Source organism: Panthera onca, chromosome C2 (assembly GCF_046562875.1).
Source record: "Panthera onca isolate mPanOnc1 chromosome C2, mPanOnc1 haplotype 2, whole genome shotgun sequence".
Classification (NCBI taxonomy): domain Eukaryota; kingdom Metazoa; phylum Chordata; class Mammalia; order Carnivora; family Felidae; genus Panthera; species Panthera onca.
In genome coordinates this window covers 83,008,743-83,023,275 of record NC_138347.1, presented here as the reverse complement: position 1 = coordinate 83,023,275, position 14,533 = coordinate 83,008,743, and the positions used below count along the sequence as shown (strand labels likewise).

Below are 14,533 nucleotides of genomic sequence, written 5' to 3'. Positions count from 1 at the left end.
GAGCCCCGCGCTCTGCAGGGTCAGCGCGCTGGGGGCGGGGTTTTGTTCCTCCTGCCCTCCGCGAGGACTGTGCCCTCGGCGGGCACGCGGACCAGCAGGATAGGGCTAGGGCCGGGGTTCTCTGGGCCAAGGATCAAGGTCCCTGGCAGAGGTAGGCTCGCAAGCATTCTAGTCTTCCCAACCCGGACTCTCAAGAGGGCGCAGTAGAGCCTCATCAGGGAGCGAGAAACCGCGCCACCACGGCCGGAGGTGGGACTAGTCGTGTCCCCGCCCTGGGGTGGAGTTATATGGCCCTGAGGCCCGCCCTAAATCCTGAGGACTCTCGGAAGCAATCGTTCGGGGCGGAAGTTAGGAAGCCCCGAGAGCCAGGCAGCGGAAGTGGTGGCGTTACTCATTGTCGGCGCGCATGCGTTATTCTAGTCACTTGCTGCCACTTCGTAGGCGCTTTTACCCTCTCTCCACGCGAGGGGAAGCGCGTACCCTTAGTCGTGGTAGCGGTCTCAGCCACTCTGCTACTCTCGTGGCGGTTTCACCATGGCGGGCATCCTGTTTGAGGATATTTTTGATGTGAAAGACATTGACCCGGAGGGCAAGAAGTTTGACCGAGGTAAGTGAGGTGTACATAGGGGCGGTTTAGGGGAAGGGGCTAGACTCTTCGGGGACACGCCCCTGGGCCCCTTGTCCACCCCACCCACGTGGCCTGCCCCTACCGGCAGTTCCTGATAGAGGACTCTCCCTCGGGAAACATTTTATAGATGGGAAACGGAGACTCGGAACTCTGCCTGGCTTCACATATGCTGTGCCCTGTGCCTGGCTGGTTTTTTCTCATGGTGCTGATAAACTCCTGGGCACCTTTCTAATCGCTCCTCACTCTGAGCTAGGCGCTGTATCGAGCACCTTACACACATTTTGTCCTACCTGTTCCTTTCAAGAGCCTCCATGAGGTAGGTGGTGACTTACCCAGTTTGCTCCTAGAAGTTAAGTAACCTACCCAAGGCTACACTGTGAGTAATCAGACTTCAGAGCTTGTATTCTTGTAGTGTCCTAAGAATTTTTAGTTCTTTGTGACGTCCTCCCGTAGTCAGAATTGACTGATTGCTATACACGTCTTTATTCTGTTACTGATCAACAATTATTGAAGTGTTCCTCCTTGATGTCTCTTCCTTTGCTTGGAGACTGAGATGTTCTTCGAGACAAATACCAGTTCTTTCAAGTCCCGATAATCCACTCAGCACAGCACCCGGCACAGAAAGACAAAACCTTTGGATGAACGAGTAACTTGCCCAAAGTCAGGTTGTTTCTTAATCACCCAGGCAGGTCTAGAACCTGGATATTATTTATTGCCAGAGGACCTTTGTTTTTTTTGTGGGATTCTGTCCACTTGCCATAGTTTTCTTCCCTTTCTTTCTGACGTGTCTGGTTCTGCATTTCTCTCAGAGCTGATGAGAGGCTAGTGGAAGCAGACTGGGTTAGACTGAGTGTTCAATTACATATAATCCCCCAAAGCGGGGTCTGTAGCGTTTGCTGGAGCCTGGCAATTACCTATGCCACTCTTTTCTCTGCTTCCCTCCAGTGTCTCGACTACATTGTGAGAGTGAATCTTTCAAGATGGACCTAATCTTAGATGTAAACATCCAGATTTACCCTGTAGACTTGGGTAAGTGTTGAACACAGACAATAGCAGGAGGCTTTTTGACATTTTAGCCGTTCTTCACTCCCAGGTATTGCCATTATTTTCAGGTGACAAGTTCCGGTTGGTCATAGCCAGTACCTTATATGAAGATGGTACCCTGGATGATGGTGAATACAACCCCACAGATGATAGGCCTTCCAGGTGAGGAAGTGAAGAAGGGAGTACTTGAAATATGCCTGAAGATTAAGTAGATAAGTAGTATGAAAAGACCCTTATTTAATTTGTGGAATAAATGATTATCAGCAGAATCTGAGTAACCTTAAGGAAATTGCTGCACTTAAGAATTTGAACAGCCAGGTGTTTATCCAAGCAGTAATTACGTGTTTGTGGGTTGTAGTTTATTGATGGCTAAGGAAATGACCACTGAGTGACCTAAGCTGTGTGAACCTTGCATCTTGGGAGAGAGTTTGGTGTGATGGAAAGGCTTTGGAATTCCACGGAGTTCAAATCTCAGCCCTACCACTTATTTGTTGAACAACCTAACCTCATTCAGCCTCAGTTTCCTCACCAGTAAAGTATGGATGGTCCTGCTTTGCTCATTGGGTTGCTGTGAGGACTAAATGGCATTGTATCTGGAAGACGTCCGTTTTCATAATGTTGATGCTTAGTTATCAGTTACCATTATCAAAGGGCCTCTCGTTATTGTTAACTACTTTTTTTTTTTTTTTTTTTTTTTTTTTATTTTTGGGACAGAGAGAGACAGAGCATGAACGGGGGAGGGTCGGAGAGAGAGGGAGACACAGAATCGGAAACAGGCTCCAGGCTCCGAGCCATCAGCCCAGAGCCCGACGCGGGGCTCGAACTCACGGACCGCGAGATCGTGACCTGGCTGAAGTCGGACGCTTAACCGACTGCGCCACCCAGGCGCCCCTGTTAACTACTTTTTTAAGAATAACCTTGCTATTGTTGTTTCACAGGGCTGACCAATTTGAGTATGTAATGTATGGGAAAGTATACAGGATTGAGGGAGACGAAACTTCTACTGAGGCAGCAACGCGTCTGTAAGTTCCATGGTCTTGTGAGACCCTTGTCCCCCTGCCTTGGGCCATGCTCTGAAAATCTGGGCCGTGCTCATGTTTCCTGTGTCTCTCCCCAGGCACCTCAGACCTAGGCAGGACCCAGAAGGGGACTGTTCTGGGAACAGTTTCCAGTCTGAAATGTAGGCTGCTCACTTGGCCCTTTGTCAGGACCTCAGGGCCCAGGGGTCCAAGTGAGAAGCCGATGATCTTGCTATGTGAAGTGCAAAGGCAGGTTGCTTCCCCAGGAACTAAATGCAGCATTAAGTGATTAAACTGCTAGACTTTTTTGGTTTTGTTTATTTGTGTGTGTGTTTTGCTACTCTGCAATCCAATCCCTAGTTCTTTGGTTTCCCTGCCCAACTATTTTAGCTGTTCTTCAAAATCTTATTAAAACAATATGTGCTCTTGGTAAGAAATTTGAAAAGCAGAGAAGTAATGTGAGGAAGCAAAAAAAAAAAAAAAAAAAAAAAAAAAAAAAAAAATCACCTATAATTCCATACCCAAAGGGAATCTTTTACATAAACATTTTTGAATATTCTAGGTTTTTTCCTGTGTACTTTTTTTCTTTGAGATCATGTTGTTTTTTCTCTTTTTTTTTTAATTTATTTAGTTTTGAGAGAGAGAGTGCAAGCGGGGAAGGGGCAGAGAGAGAGAGAGAGAGAGGGAGAAACAGAATCCCAAGCAGGCTCTGTGCCATCAGTGCAGAGCCCAAGGTGCATCTCCACCTCATGAACCGTGAGATCATGACCTGAGCCGAGACCAAGAGTTGGACGCTTAACCGACTGAGCCATTCAGGCGCCCCTTCTGCTCTTTTTGCTTCAAGTTATGTAAAATGGGTTTCCCTATATCAGTTTAAGGCTTTTCCTAAACATTTTAATAGCAGCATAACATTCCAGTAAATGGATCTATCTTAGTTCATTTGATCATTTCCATTACTCTGGGCATGTAGCATTTTCCACCTTTGTTTGATATCCGGAATACTGCCATGCACATATCTGTGCATTCATCTTTGTCTGAATTTTGGTTCCTAATGACCAGACGCTAGAAGGGTGCCTCTCTTTCTTAAGCTGGGATGGGGAGCCACTGGGTAGCCGCTCCAGAGCTTAGACTCATGGGACTGGGGCCTTCCATTTCAGCTCTGCCTACGTGTCGTATGGGGGCCTGCTCATGAGGCTGCAGGGTGATGCCAACAACCTGCACGGATTTGAAGTGGACTCCAGAGTTTATCTGCTGATGAAGAAACTGGCCTTCTGAAGCACCCAGGAAGCCAACTTTGCTGCTTAGTCACTTAGGGCTTGGACATTCATTCATTCAAGCCTGAGGAGCGGTAACTGTTGACCACCTGTTCAGGAGGGGCTGTCTGTCTGCCCACTGTGGGTGCATCTTTAGGTGGTCTGGACTCCATGGGAAACTTGCCTGTGAAAGACCCAATGGGAGAGCTTAAAATGGATCAGAAGTTGTTTTGTGTGTATATGATTTTTAAATTAAATTTTACTTTTTCAGATCCGTTTCTGCCCCGCCCTTAAAAAAAAAGTCTTTTGCATTTACCCTAAAATCATTTTTTCTACTTTGCCTGTGGTATATTGTATTTCTGGCCCACAGCCAGATGATCACATGTCAATGTAGGATCTATCCCAGCCTTTTGGTATCTGGGTTTAGGGTTATCTCAGCCTTCTGGGTAACTACCCCAACATTTATCCTCCAAAGTGATTTTCTGTCTGGGAGAATGTTGTGCCTTTGGCTCCTGAGGGCACCCCAGCACCGGAAGATACCACCCATTTGGCATAGAATTTTGAATGGGCAAGGAGCCCTGCTTGTGTCCTTCCAACACTTTAAGTCTCTTAGGAAGTCAGATCACGTTGATTTAAATGAGTCACTTGCATATCCTGGAAATGTCCATCATTTTTGTGGAAGCTTTGGGTGGAAGCTTTTAGATACAGGCATGGGACATGACTATGAAGAGAATAGGAAGAACAGATTTGGTGGTTATAGGAACAGGTAGAGGAGCTAGGTGTCTGCATTACTGCAATGCAGGGAGGGAGGGTGAGTGGTGGGGGTTCTCACCAGTAACACTGAACAGGCAGCTGCTGCACAGACCAGTGAAGTGGACAAGGCAGCAATACCAATGAGGCTGGCAGTCCAGTTCTAGGACAATGGAGCAGCCTGACTGCAGTCCCTAACTTAAAACTGGGCAAAAACAAAATTGAGGAAATGGTGATGCTTGTAGAAGCACTCCAGAATATGAGCTGGCTTTTCAGCCTGGCATTTGAGGTCTCTGAGAAAGTCTCTGGACTCTTATTTCCCCTAGGAGATTCAGGGTAACAATCCAGAAAGATTGTGAGTGTGTATTAAGCAGTTTTCTCTTTTGATCTCCTGGTTTTGCCATGGGAGCTGGTCCCCCTGCTGGGATGCCTGGGGTATTTCCTTCCCTATCATTTTCAGGTCTTTACATGAGGTGTTAGAAATAGTATTTAGGGAAATGGGTTGAAAATGGATGGCCTCTGCAGGGGGGAGGAAAAGGTGTTTTGCTTTACTGTGGGGGGGGGGGGAATGGACAGAAGGTGCAATGGGGGTTGGAATGAATTTTCATGGACTCGTAGAACTTTTTTACGTGGAGTCAGATTTGGGGTTTTGGAGAAGGCTGGATTTAGGTTAGAGTGGGAAAACTTAATTACCAGTAATAGTTTGTGGAGTAGCATAGCAGACTATCCTGGCTATCCTGGGGTAGCAGAAGAGAGAACTGGCATGCAGTTGAATAGAGAGAAGAATGTTCTGGTTGTCACGGTTTTTTGCTTTTTGTGTAAAGGGAAGAAGGGATGGAATAAGTCTGACGATGTTTTGGGAAGGGTAGATTCTCAATATGGACAGATTAGTTCACATTGGAGAAGCCCAGGAGTTATTTGCATTTGCTCTGAAGTAAGTCCAATGCTGATACCGGATGCCTGGAACTTACTGGCTATATACTTCTTGCAGTTTTGCCAACCTTGTCTCTCCTCTGACTGTGCTGAGAACCCTTATTAAACCTTTGTCTTTGGTCCCTTCGGCATATCTTGTTCTGGGTGCTGACTCTTTCATGTGCCAGAAGGTTCTTCCTTTTGATCATTACATTTAATCCAGGTTAGTATTTCAGTAAATTACAATTTCTACTTAACCATTCCCTTGACTGCATGCTGGAATTTGTAGTGTGGATGAACTGTTCTCTCCCATGCAAAAACTGACACCATCTGAGATGCGTACACTTTTGAGCTTTGTGCATTTGTTGATTCCTTCTCCATGGCAACTGTTCTATCCATGATGGGAGAGAAGGACACCTGGAGATGTCTAAGTTCGTCACCCCCTCCAAGAGCTTTTGGTTTTCTACTCAGAACTTTTTAATTGTTGGTCTGTTTACTCCCCCAAGACTTGGAAATCTTTCCTGATATATAGAATCACTGAATGATCTGTTGGACAGTACACCACACTGGGGACCATATGGGCTCTGGTCAGCCTAGGGTTTCTTCTTTTCTTGCTCACAGGCTATGTAAGCATTGAGAAAATGCCTGGCTTCTCTGAGTCTCAGTTTCATTGTCTGCAAAGTAGAGATGATAATCCCAAGGTGATAGAGTTGTGTGAGCACTATAAAAGGTAACATGCGTAAGGTTCCCAGCATGCTGGCTTTCATTTCTTCTATTTTGGAATACCTCTAGTGATCCTGGGGTATCTGTGGCAATGTTTGGAACTCTGGATTCCTGGCTGTTTTACCTACATGTTCGTCTTTCCTTTGGGGAGTTGCGGGGAGGGAAGAGGAAAAAGCTGCTATTAGTTTTCCTACAGGAGCCTCTGGAGGTAGTGTTGACCTGTGCAATGGAGTTTTTGTTTTGGGCAATAATAAACCTTTTCAGAGGCACCACAGCGGCATTTATTTGCAAGGCCCCTTAATAAGCCTGGCTTCTCTAGAGAATCCTTAGCAGAGTTCATGGTAGTCACATAGGGCAGCTTCTTAGATACTGTGTGCTTCTGGGATTGGGAAATGAGCCTTCAACTTGTACTTGTCCCTCCTGCTGTGTGAGCCCTAGGAGACTGACTCTTGCCACTTCCTGCACTTCCCCCTGACCTCCACAGGAGGGAGGCAGGAACCCGTGCCTGGCAAAGCTTCCTGCTGAGCTGCTGAAGCTCTCGCTGTTTGCTCAGCTGTCACATCCAGGTTTTGTCTTGACTGAACTGTCTGCACAGCCTTACCTGGGGTGTGAGGCTCTCCAAGGCTTCCTGTTAACTTTTTGGGAGGGGAGGGAAGGGAGAGATCTATTGCCCCCTTAGAAGAACATCTCTTTCCTTTGCTTTTCTGTTAGCTTTTGGGTGTTCTTATTTATTTTTTATTTATATAGGCTCAGTTTTGTTGATTATGTAGAGACGGCCTTTCTGAGGGACAACTTCTCATTCATTTTTCAAGAGTAAGGATCTCCTAAGAAAAGAAGATCAGAGCCCTATTGAGAATGATAGTAAAGGGGAGAAAGACACTAACCTTAGTTCTGAGGAAAAAAAATCAAAGCTCTTTTTTCTCTGTTTTCTGACATAAGGTTAGTCTCCACCTCTGTTCAGAAGCCAGGCCAGACCAGCCCTTTGCATAATTACCGTATGAAAAAGAGCATGTAGAGAATTAGTAAGCTGTAAATTTGTGCGGAAAATAGACCAAAGATAACTAGACGCTCTAGTGAATATTATTGATAGCTTAAAAAAATAGCTTCTGAAGTTTTACATTATACAGTGAAAAATGATCCCCTTTTCTGTCCTGTGTATCCCGCTTTAGCAGGGCTTTGGGTTTCAGGTGAAAGCAGGAAATCTGGTATAACTTGATTCCCAGGGCCTCCCCTCCGGGTAAGGGAACTTTACATGGGAGACAGTGCTGAAGCTGGCAGGGCCCTAGTACCTTACTCCTCCTGAGACAGATTCTGGAAGTGAGGGTGGGGTGCAATTAGAAGAGGACTGGCAGAGCTGGGTGTGACAGAGGGGTCAGGAAGTGGAGGCTGGAGCTGGATCGGGGGGAGTGGGTGAGGTGGGTGAAGGAGAGAAGAGTGTGTATTGCCCAGTAGGAGGATGGGTTGGGGAAGGAGAATATCCAGGCCAGAGGTCGGGTGGCAGGGAGCTCATGTCTGAAGTTCCTGGAAGGATGTCTGGGGCTCCTAGAGCCCTGGGTGAGGGTCCAGGAAAGAGTCCATGAGTTCCAGTCAAGGGTCCGTGTGTCCTGTTCACGTGTCCAGGGATTTGGTCTAGGTACCTGGAGGTTTGGTTCAGCCGACCAGGAATCTTGGCTCTGAATCCCTGCAGCCTCTTCAGAAGTCCAAAGCCAGTAGTTCTGGCTGAGACACGGGAGTCTGTCTCCAAAAATCCAGAAGTCCTGTTTGGGAGCTCGTGTAGTGTGAGGAATACAGAGGTATTGCTTGGGCCAGCTGTAGTGGGCAGGGCCTGCTTGGCACAGAGAGTGGGCCCTACTACAATCAGCAGGAAACGCACCTTTCCTCGGAGCAGTTGTTGGAAGCTCAGGAATATGGCATTGGGATCCTTGTGAGCTGTGGTCCTGCCCTGTGGAGGAAGCTGTGGGCAGAGGATGGGCCTGAGGCCAGAGATCTGGGCCAGATATCATGTCTCTCTCGTCTATAGGGAAAGATAAGGTGCCAGCACCCGGACTTTATGGCTCGGGGAAAGCACTCCTTAGTAGGTCAGCTCTGCTACCCTCAAGATTCCCAGAATTCTCCTTTCTTCCCTCAGGTCTTCCAAGGGGGCTAAGTCAGCAAAGGACAGTCTCTGTAGTCCCCTTGACTCAGGATTTACTTACCTGGGTTCCTAGGAGGCCCTGCAGGGCCCCAAGGAGGAGGCGGACCTGTCCAGAAAGCTGTCCCAGGAGGGATGAGAGGCAGGTGGGTCCCAGTTGTCCCCGTGCTGCCATTACTCCCTCCAGCAGAAGGGTCGCGGCTCCCAGAACGTCCTGTGCCTTGGTCTGCTCCTGTAAAAGAGATGGGAGGGAGAAGGGCCCGCTTCAAAGGGCATGCTAGTAGTGGGTGGGGAGCCCGAGGAGTAGCCAGGGGGATGAATCATAGGAGCTGAGAATTGGACAGGACCAAAGTCCCACCCAGCACAGGAATTCCTCCAGAGTCTCCCGACAATTGGTCATCGGCCTCTATTTGAGTAACTTCGGTGTCCAGTAACCCAGCCTGGTCTCACACTTAATTTCAGTCAGAAAAGTTCTTTTTTCCCCTTATATGCTGAGATCTGAGCTGTTACAGCTTTTACCTCTGGGTTCTAGTGTTGCCAGTTCACTCTTTCTGCTACAAAATCTTAGGGTCATATGGTTTTTTAAAACTTAATGTAGAGATAAGGCCATCACAGAGATCATAAAAATGAAGGAAGGGGGCTTACTGATAAATGGCAGACACAGAACTGCAAGGGATCCCTAGGGACCACCCTTCATCCCTGGCCCAGTCTCCCTGGAAGACCTGAGGGAAGAGAGGGCATTCTGGGGATCTTGAGGATAGAAGAGCTTGATCTTAAAAGGCGTGCTCCCTCCCAGGTTTCCTGAGCCTCAGACTAAAGCACTTCCAGCCATACCACAAGACTACCACTTTCCTCCAAACTACTCAGACAGCAGCCCCCCTCACCGCCCTTTTTTAAGCCATTCCTCACATAACCTGTTTTCTAGCTTCTCACTGTTCAGGTTGCTTCTTCCTTCTGGACACATGCTAGTTTAATATGGTCCCTCTGAATAAATTAGCATTTATCTTCAGGAAGATGTCTGGTACTCAGTCCAGTACCGTTAAGTGCAATCCATTTACTGTTTTTTAGGAGTATTTCCACAATGCGGATGCTAGACATCTAAAACCAGCTAGAATCACTAGCTTTTAAAATAGCTGCTGTTTGAGGTCAACTCCGTCCTCCCAGATCTTTTTCATAGTAAGTTCTAGGGCTAGAAGTTTATGTAAAGGAAGTGGGGGCATCGTGGCCTGGAAGCTGGAATAGGACTTTATTTAATTACTTTGAGTAAATGTACAGTTTTATATATATCTCTGTTAAATTTTACCTTGTTTTTGACCTAGTCTTTCAGCAAGTTGAATCTTGATTCTGCCTTTTGTTATTTTAGCGGTGCTTCCCAGTTTTGTGTCATCTGAGGATGACAGATCAGTCTTCCTTCTTGATGCTAACTTAAGAAGGTTGCACGGGACTAGGTCAAAGGCATGGGCATAAGCGACTTTTATCCAGCTTTCCTTGGTGTTCAGCTTTGAATCTATTTTAACATACTAGGACTGTAAGTCACCTTGTCCAGAGGACAACATCATAGTGGAATGTAGATTAGGTTAGGGTGGCCAAGCTGAAAGTGAGATATTCTTAGGGCGCTCAAGAATTTTAAAGAATCCATGGGAAGCAGTACAACACTGATGAAGACAGGATTTAGGGATACTAAAGGAAGGAATGACTTTCTTACCTTCTGGGTTTTCCATTCTCCCAGGCTAAAGTCCACAGCAGGCAGCAGGACAGGTGTGGACAAAGGGTTAACGTCTGGGCACTGGCTCTATTGAAAAAGATGGGTGGTGGAGAGGTGGAGAAGGGAGCTCAAATAAAGGGGGGGTATGATGACCCCGTGACCAAGATAGACTTCCATGAGCAATATATATCCAGGCTAGAGCTTTTAAAATGGGCTAGATTGCAAATCGTAATCCTTGTCAAGGAGTGGTGATTGGGAGGCGGTGATCTCACCAAAGACAATATGGGGACAACAGTGCTTGGATCATGGAGTGAGAGGAAGTGATGGGAGTAAGGGCATCTAACCAGTTAATGGGTAAGGGGTGAGTGCTGGGAGATTCTCACCAATTTGCTGTGAAGGACATGGGAATCATGAAGCAGTTTATTTAGGAGACGGGGGTCACAGGCTGGAGGAGCCGGAAGGCATAGATTCAGTCTTGCAGTTAGGAGAAGCATGACCACGAGGAGCACTTCTTAGATGAGAAGTGAGGTTGAAAAAGAAGAAATCACTGTCAGGTGGTGGTCCAGGAATTCCCATTTAAGACCCAGACTTGAAATCCAGGGAATTTGCCTTTCAGAAGCCTTATTCCCAGGAGATTGGGTTCCCTCAGCCCTCCACCCCTGCAGCACATCTCCTTTGTCTTTCCTCTCTAACCATGTTCTGATTTAGCCCTAGGTCCCTCCAGTGTGTTCTTACCAGTCAGCTCCATTCTGGCCACGCTGTCTGGTTGGAGTGGCTCCCTGGATGGGGCCTCTCCCCTGAATCCTTCCTGGGGCCATGGAGGCGGCTTGGGCTCTTGCACTTCTTGCACTGTGGGGCACAGGTGGGCCGAGGAAGAGGGTCTGGAATCTATCCTGCAAGTGACAGGAATAATGAACATTTAATCAGGTGTCAAGGAAAAGACTGCCTGGCTGGGGGGAACAGCTGCTAGGAGGGTGTGAGCCGCCGACCAGCCTAGAACTGCTAGAGCTCTGGCTGCTCCCAGGTTTCCGTGTGAGTGCAGCATATTGCGTCTCCTTTTTGTCAGGCTCCTTGGTGAATCTGCTGTGGGGCACCAGCCCCCTGCTGAGAGCAGGACAGAATCTGTATACACACACACACACACACACACACACACACACACACACACACACATCTTAACTGGCCTCAAATTCTGAGCAACCTTGGTTGTTTGGTTGGAGACAATCTAGGACAGGGAAAGGGAACAGAAGTATTGTGGCATAAGCCCCGGAGAAGAGGTTGGGAAGCTGGATACAGGGTCAAGGTGAGGAGCTAGTAAACATGTGCAATGTGTTGAGGGGTGGCTTGGGGAGTGGGGCTGAGGAGGTGAGCTGGGCGAAAACAAAACTGGACTACTAGGGGTTGGTGATTACAAGATTATGAGAAGGCGGTAATGGGAGCAATGAACCTATCATTCTCTTTCCACTTACCCCCACCCAAAAGCCTCTTGGAGTTTTTCTTTACACTCCCAGTTCTGAAATATTGGGTTATCCAAGGTGAAGAGATGGGCTAACAGTCTTGGGACTTGCCACCTGAGGCAAGATACCCAGGAATGGGTACCTGCTGAGTGAGGTACCCACCTTACGTGGCTTACCTCGCCTTGGACACCCACCGTATCCATCTCATAGCCCATATCTTCCTCCCTGCCCCCTTTGCAGAACCTTCCAGTTCCTTTGCAGGACCCCCCACATGGCCTCCTCCTTCTTTGACGAGTAGTGCAAAGAGGCCTGCACCTGATTCAATATTGGGATTTCCTGTAGGTCTGTCAACATGCATGAGCCCTCCTCCCATTACCCTCTCCTTCGTCCCAGCTTCTCCGGTCCCACAATTCAGAACCTTAAGCTAACTAGGAATGGCTGGGTAAGAATGGGGATTGGATCTGTGTCCAGCTTGATGTTATGTGTCCTAAGCCCTAAATGTGCCACCTTTCTTATTTTCTCCCTGAGCACATGCCCCCTTTCCTTAGGACCCGCCAGGACTGCTATATTCCTCCAAGTCTGAGATCAGTCCCTCAGAACCCAGCACCCCACCCCCTACCCCTGCTCTGTCCTGCTCCTCCCATTCTGGGAAGGCTACACTCTTCTCGACAAAGGTCAGTGCCTGTAGGTTCCAGTTTGCCTGCCCCTCCCCCAGCTGAAAGCCCAATTCCTCTTTCCTGTCCTTCCTACCCTCACTTAACTCCAAAACCTGCTTGCCACTCACCGGGTGGAGAAGGGCTCCAGGACCCAGGTGCACAGCAGGCAGCCCTCTGGGGTGCAGATGGGTAGGAAGACATGTAGTGTTGGGGCACAGCCCCTCCACAGCAGTAGGGTCACACGCCTGCCCAGGCCACTTCTGCCCAATCAGAGAGCAGGGAGCTACCAGGCGAAGGCCCCCGGAAGTGACGCCTTCTCCTCCCACCCGCACTGAACATGGAGCCCCTGCCTGGACCATGGTCCACCAGCGGAGCCCAGCTCTTCCACCCACGCACACCACACAGAGGATTTGAACAGAGGGATCCATCTTTTTCTAGGAGATGGGAAACCTGGGACCTGGCTGGGGAAGGAGATGAGAGGGGAACAGGGTTTTTTTCTAGGAGGAATCGGGCAGGACATTTTTGTTCCTGGGGAAGAGTCAGAAAGGTCTGGTTCTGGTTTTAGATATATTGGTGGGTTTTTCAGTTCTTGACTGGCTAAATTTCTTTTCACCTGTTGTTGAAATCCATTAGGGCTCTTGCTTTTCTGCTTTTCTTTCCTATAACCCTCTCGGAGTCATGTCTTATTTCCCCTTTCCCAGTGGGAATGTGGGTATTGCCCATTTTAGAGAATGACGCTGTCATTGGTCAGTGTTGTGGGGAAAGCGTTTGGACAATTTGAGAGGACTGCACGGTGAGGGCTGTTTGTGGTGGTGGTGGTAGGGAGGGGGTGGGGGTGAGGCTGAGCTCAGGGCCTGGCAGCTCAGACAGCTAAGGCCACTTAACTCTGTGCCCAAGCTCTCCTGCACTTGCCCTGTCTTTCTCCCTCTTCCATCTCCTACCACTCCATATGTGACAAGAAGAATAACCAGGCCCATGTGTCCCTGTCTTAGGGAAGACAGCTGCTGAACCTCCCCCGCAAATACCTCCTGCTGGCCCCCCTCTTCCTTTGGCCCTGGCTCTAGTTCCTTTGCTTTCCCCTCAATCCCAGTCTCCTCACAGTCTCTGTCCTCAGGGGCCTCCTGGCCTGACCTTGTTCCCATCACCCCCACCTCAGTTCTTCCCCTTCTGCTCCTCCTCCCAAGGATGGGGCTGTCAGCTAAGGAGGATGGCCTAGATCCCGGAATTCTCCAGTTCAGCCAGATGAGATGCCTCCCAAGATTAGGAAGGAGGGTGCTGGGATGGTTGGGAGGATGGTGGGTGAATGGGTGTGGGAGGGGACAGGGAGGCAGTCAAGACCAGGAAACCAAGACAAAGGAGGTTGGGGGTGGGGTGGAGAGGCAGAGGGTCCCCTGCCTGAAGGAAGAAGGTGAGAAAGGATGTGAGGCTGGGGATGAGGATGGTTAGATGGGCCTCCGGACAGGTTACCGTAGGGAGGGAAACACTGTCAGCAGACAGAAATGGGACTCTGAAATGGGACTTCCTGGGGACCAGTAGAATGAGGACAGACCTCAGAGAAGAGGTAGGGACACAAGCTAGACAGAGAGTGTGGGTAGTGTGGGGTTTGAGAGGTGCTGTGGGCCCACAGTAGGGGAGATCAGTTGACCGGCCTTTGGTGCACGTTGTCATCCTTAAAAGACAAGTCTTCATCCTTCCGGCAGTTACCGAGTACTAGCCCAGTGGCCGGCCCAGGCCTCAGGCCCAGCCTCTGCCCCTCCCTGGCCTGGGGCTCCCGTCCCGGGCTGGACACGCACCTCCCGGTGCAGCCGCCCTGTGGCCTCCGGCAGCGGGGGGGCTCCAGACCCGCCTCTCCTCCCCTCTTCGCGCCCCCTGGTCTCTCCCCTCCCCCTCCCCCCTCCGCTCCCCCTTCCCCTGCAGCCCCTCCCTCCTCCCCTGCCCCGTCCCAGCCCCTCCCTCCCCTCCCCCACTCGCGATCCGGGCCGCTGCTGCTGGGCCGGACCCCCCGGGCTCAGCCCGGCCCCTCGCCGAGCCGCCGCCGCCGCCCCGTTTGCTGAGGAGGAGGCCCCCGGCCGGGGCGCCGGGCGCGGGGCATAAAACGGGCCAGAGCCGGCGCCCAGGGCACTAGAGGCGCGTACGGCCCGGGTCAGCGCCCGCCCGCCCGCGCTCCTCCCGGCCGCTCCTCCCGCCCCGCCCGGCCCGGCCCGGCGCCGACTCCCGCCGCCCGACGAGCCCCTCGCCGCACTGCCCGGGCCCTG

At 49.8% G+C, this 14,533-nt stretch overlaps 2 protein-coding genes across 4 annotated transcripts; one reads left to right on the top strand and one right to left on the bottom strand.

Moving 5' to 3' along the window:
- The first annotated feature begins 347 nt into the window (after positions 1-347).
- On the top strand, positions 348-4,216 carry POLR2H (RNA polymerase II, I and III subunit H). Of its 3 annotated transcripts, none has more exons than XM_060639407.2 (5): positions 348-607; positions 1,574-1,657; positions 1,741-1,834; positions 2,611-2,694; positions 3,849-4,216. In XM_060639407.2, exons 1-5 carry the CDS (start codon positions 535-537, stop codon positions 3,964-3,966), a joined length of 453 nt encoding a protein of 150 aa, XP_060495390.1. In that variant the 5' UTR covers positions 348-534; the 3' UTR covers positions 3,967-4,216. The 3 variants fall into 3 exon arrangements, with proteins under 3 accessions (XP_060495390.1, XP_078309296.1, XP_060495391.1); XM_078453170.1 differs by lacking the exon at positions 348-607 and adding an exon at positions 1,131-1,288; XM_060639408.2 differs by lacking the exon at positions 348-607 and adding an exon at positions 1,131-1,293.
- A 3,180-nt stretch (positions 4,217-7,396) lies between these two features.
- THPO (thrombopoietin) lies at positions 7,397-12,746 on the bottom strand. Its single transcript, XM_060639400.2, is given in 11 exon segments — positions 7,397-7,733; positions 7,735-8,283; positions 8,525-8,692; positions 10,166-10,252; positions 10,549-10,676; positions 10,901-11,058; positions 12,407-12,513; positions 12,515-12,553; positions 12,556-12,612; positions 12,615-12,656; positions 12,659-12,746. Coding segments are annotated over 11 exon segments (1,497 nt in total). The 5' UTR covers positions 12,707-12,746; the 3' UTR covers positions 7,397-7,619.
- Between the last annotated feature and the right edge of the window lie 1,787 nt (positions 12,747-14,533).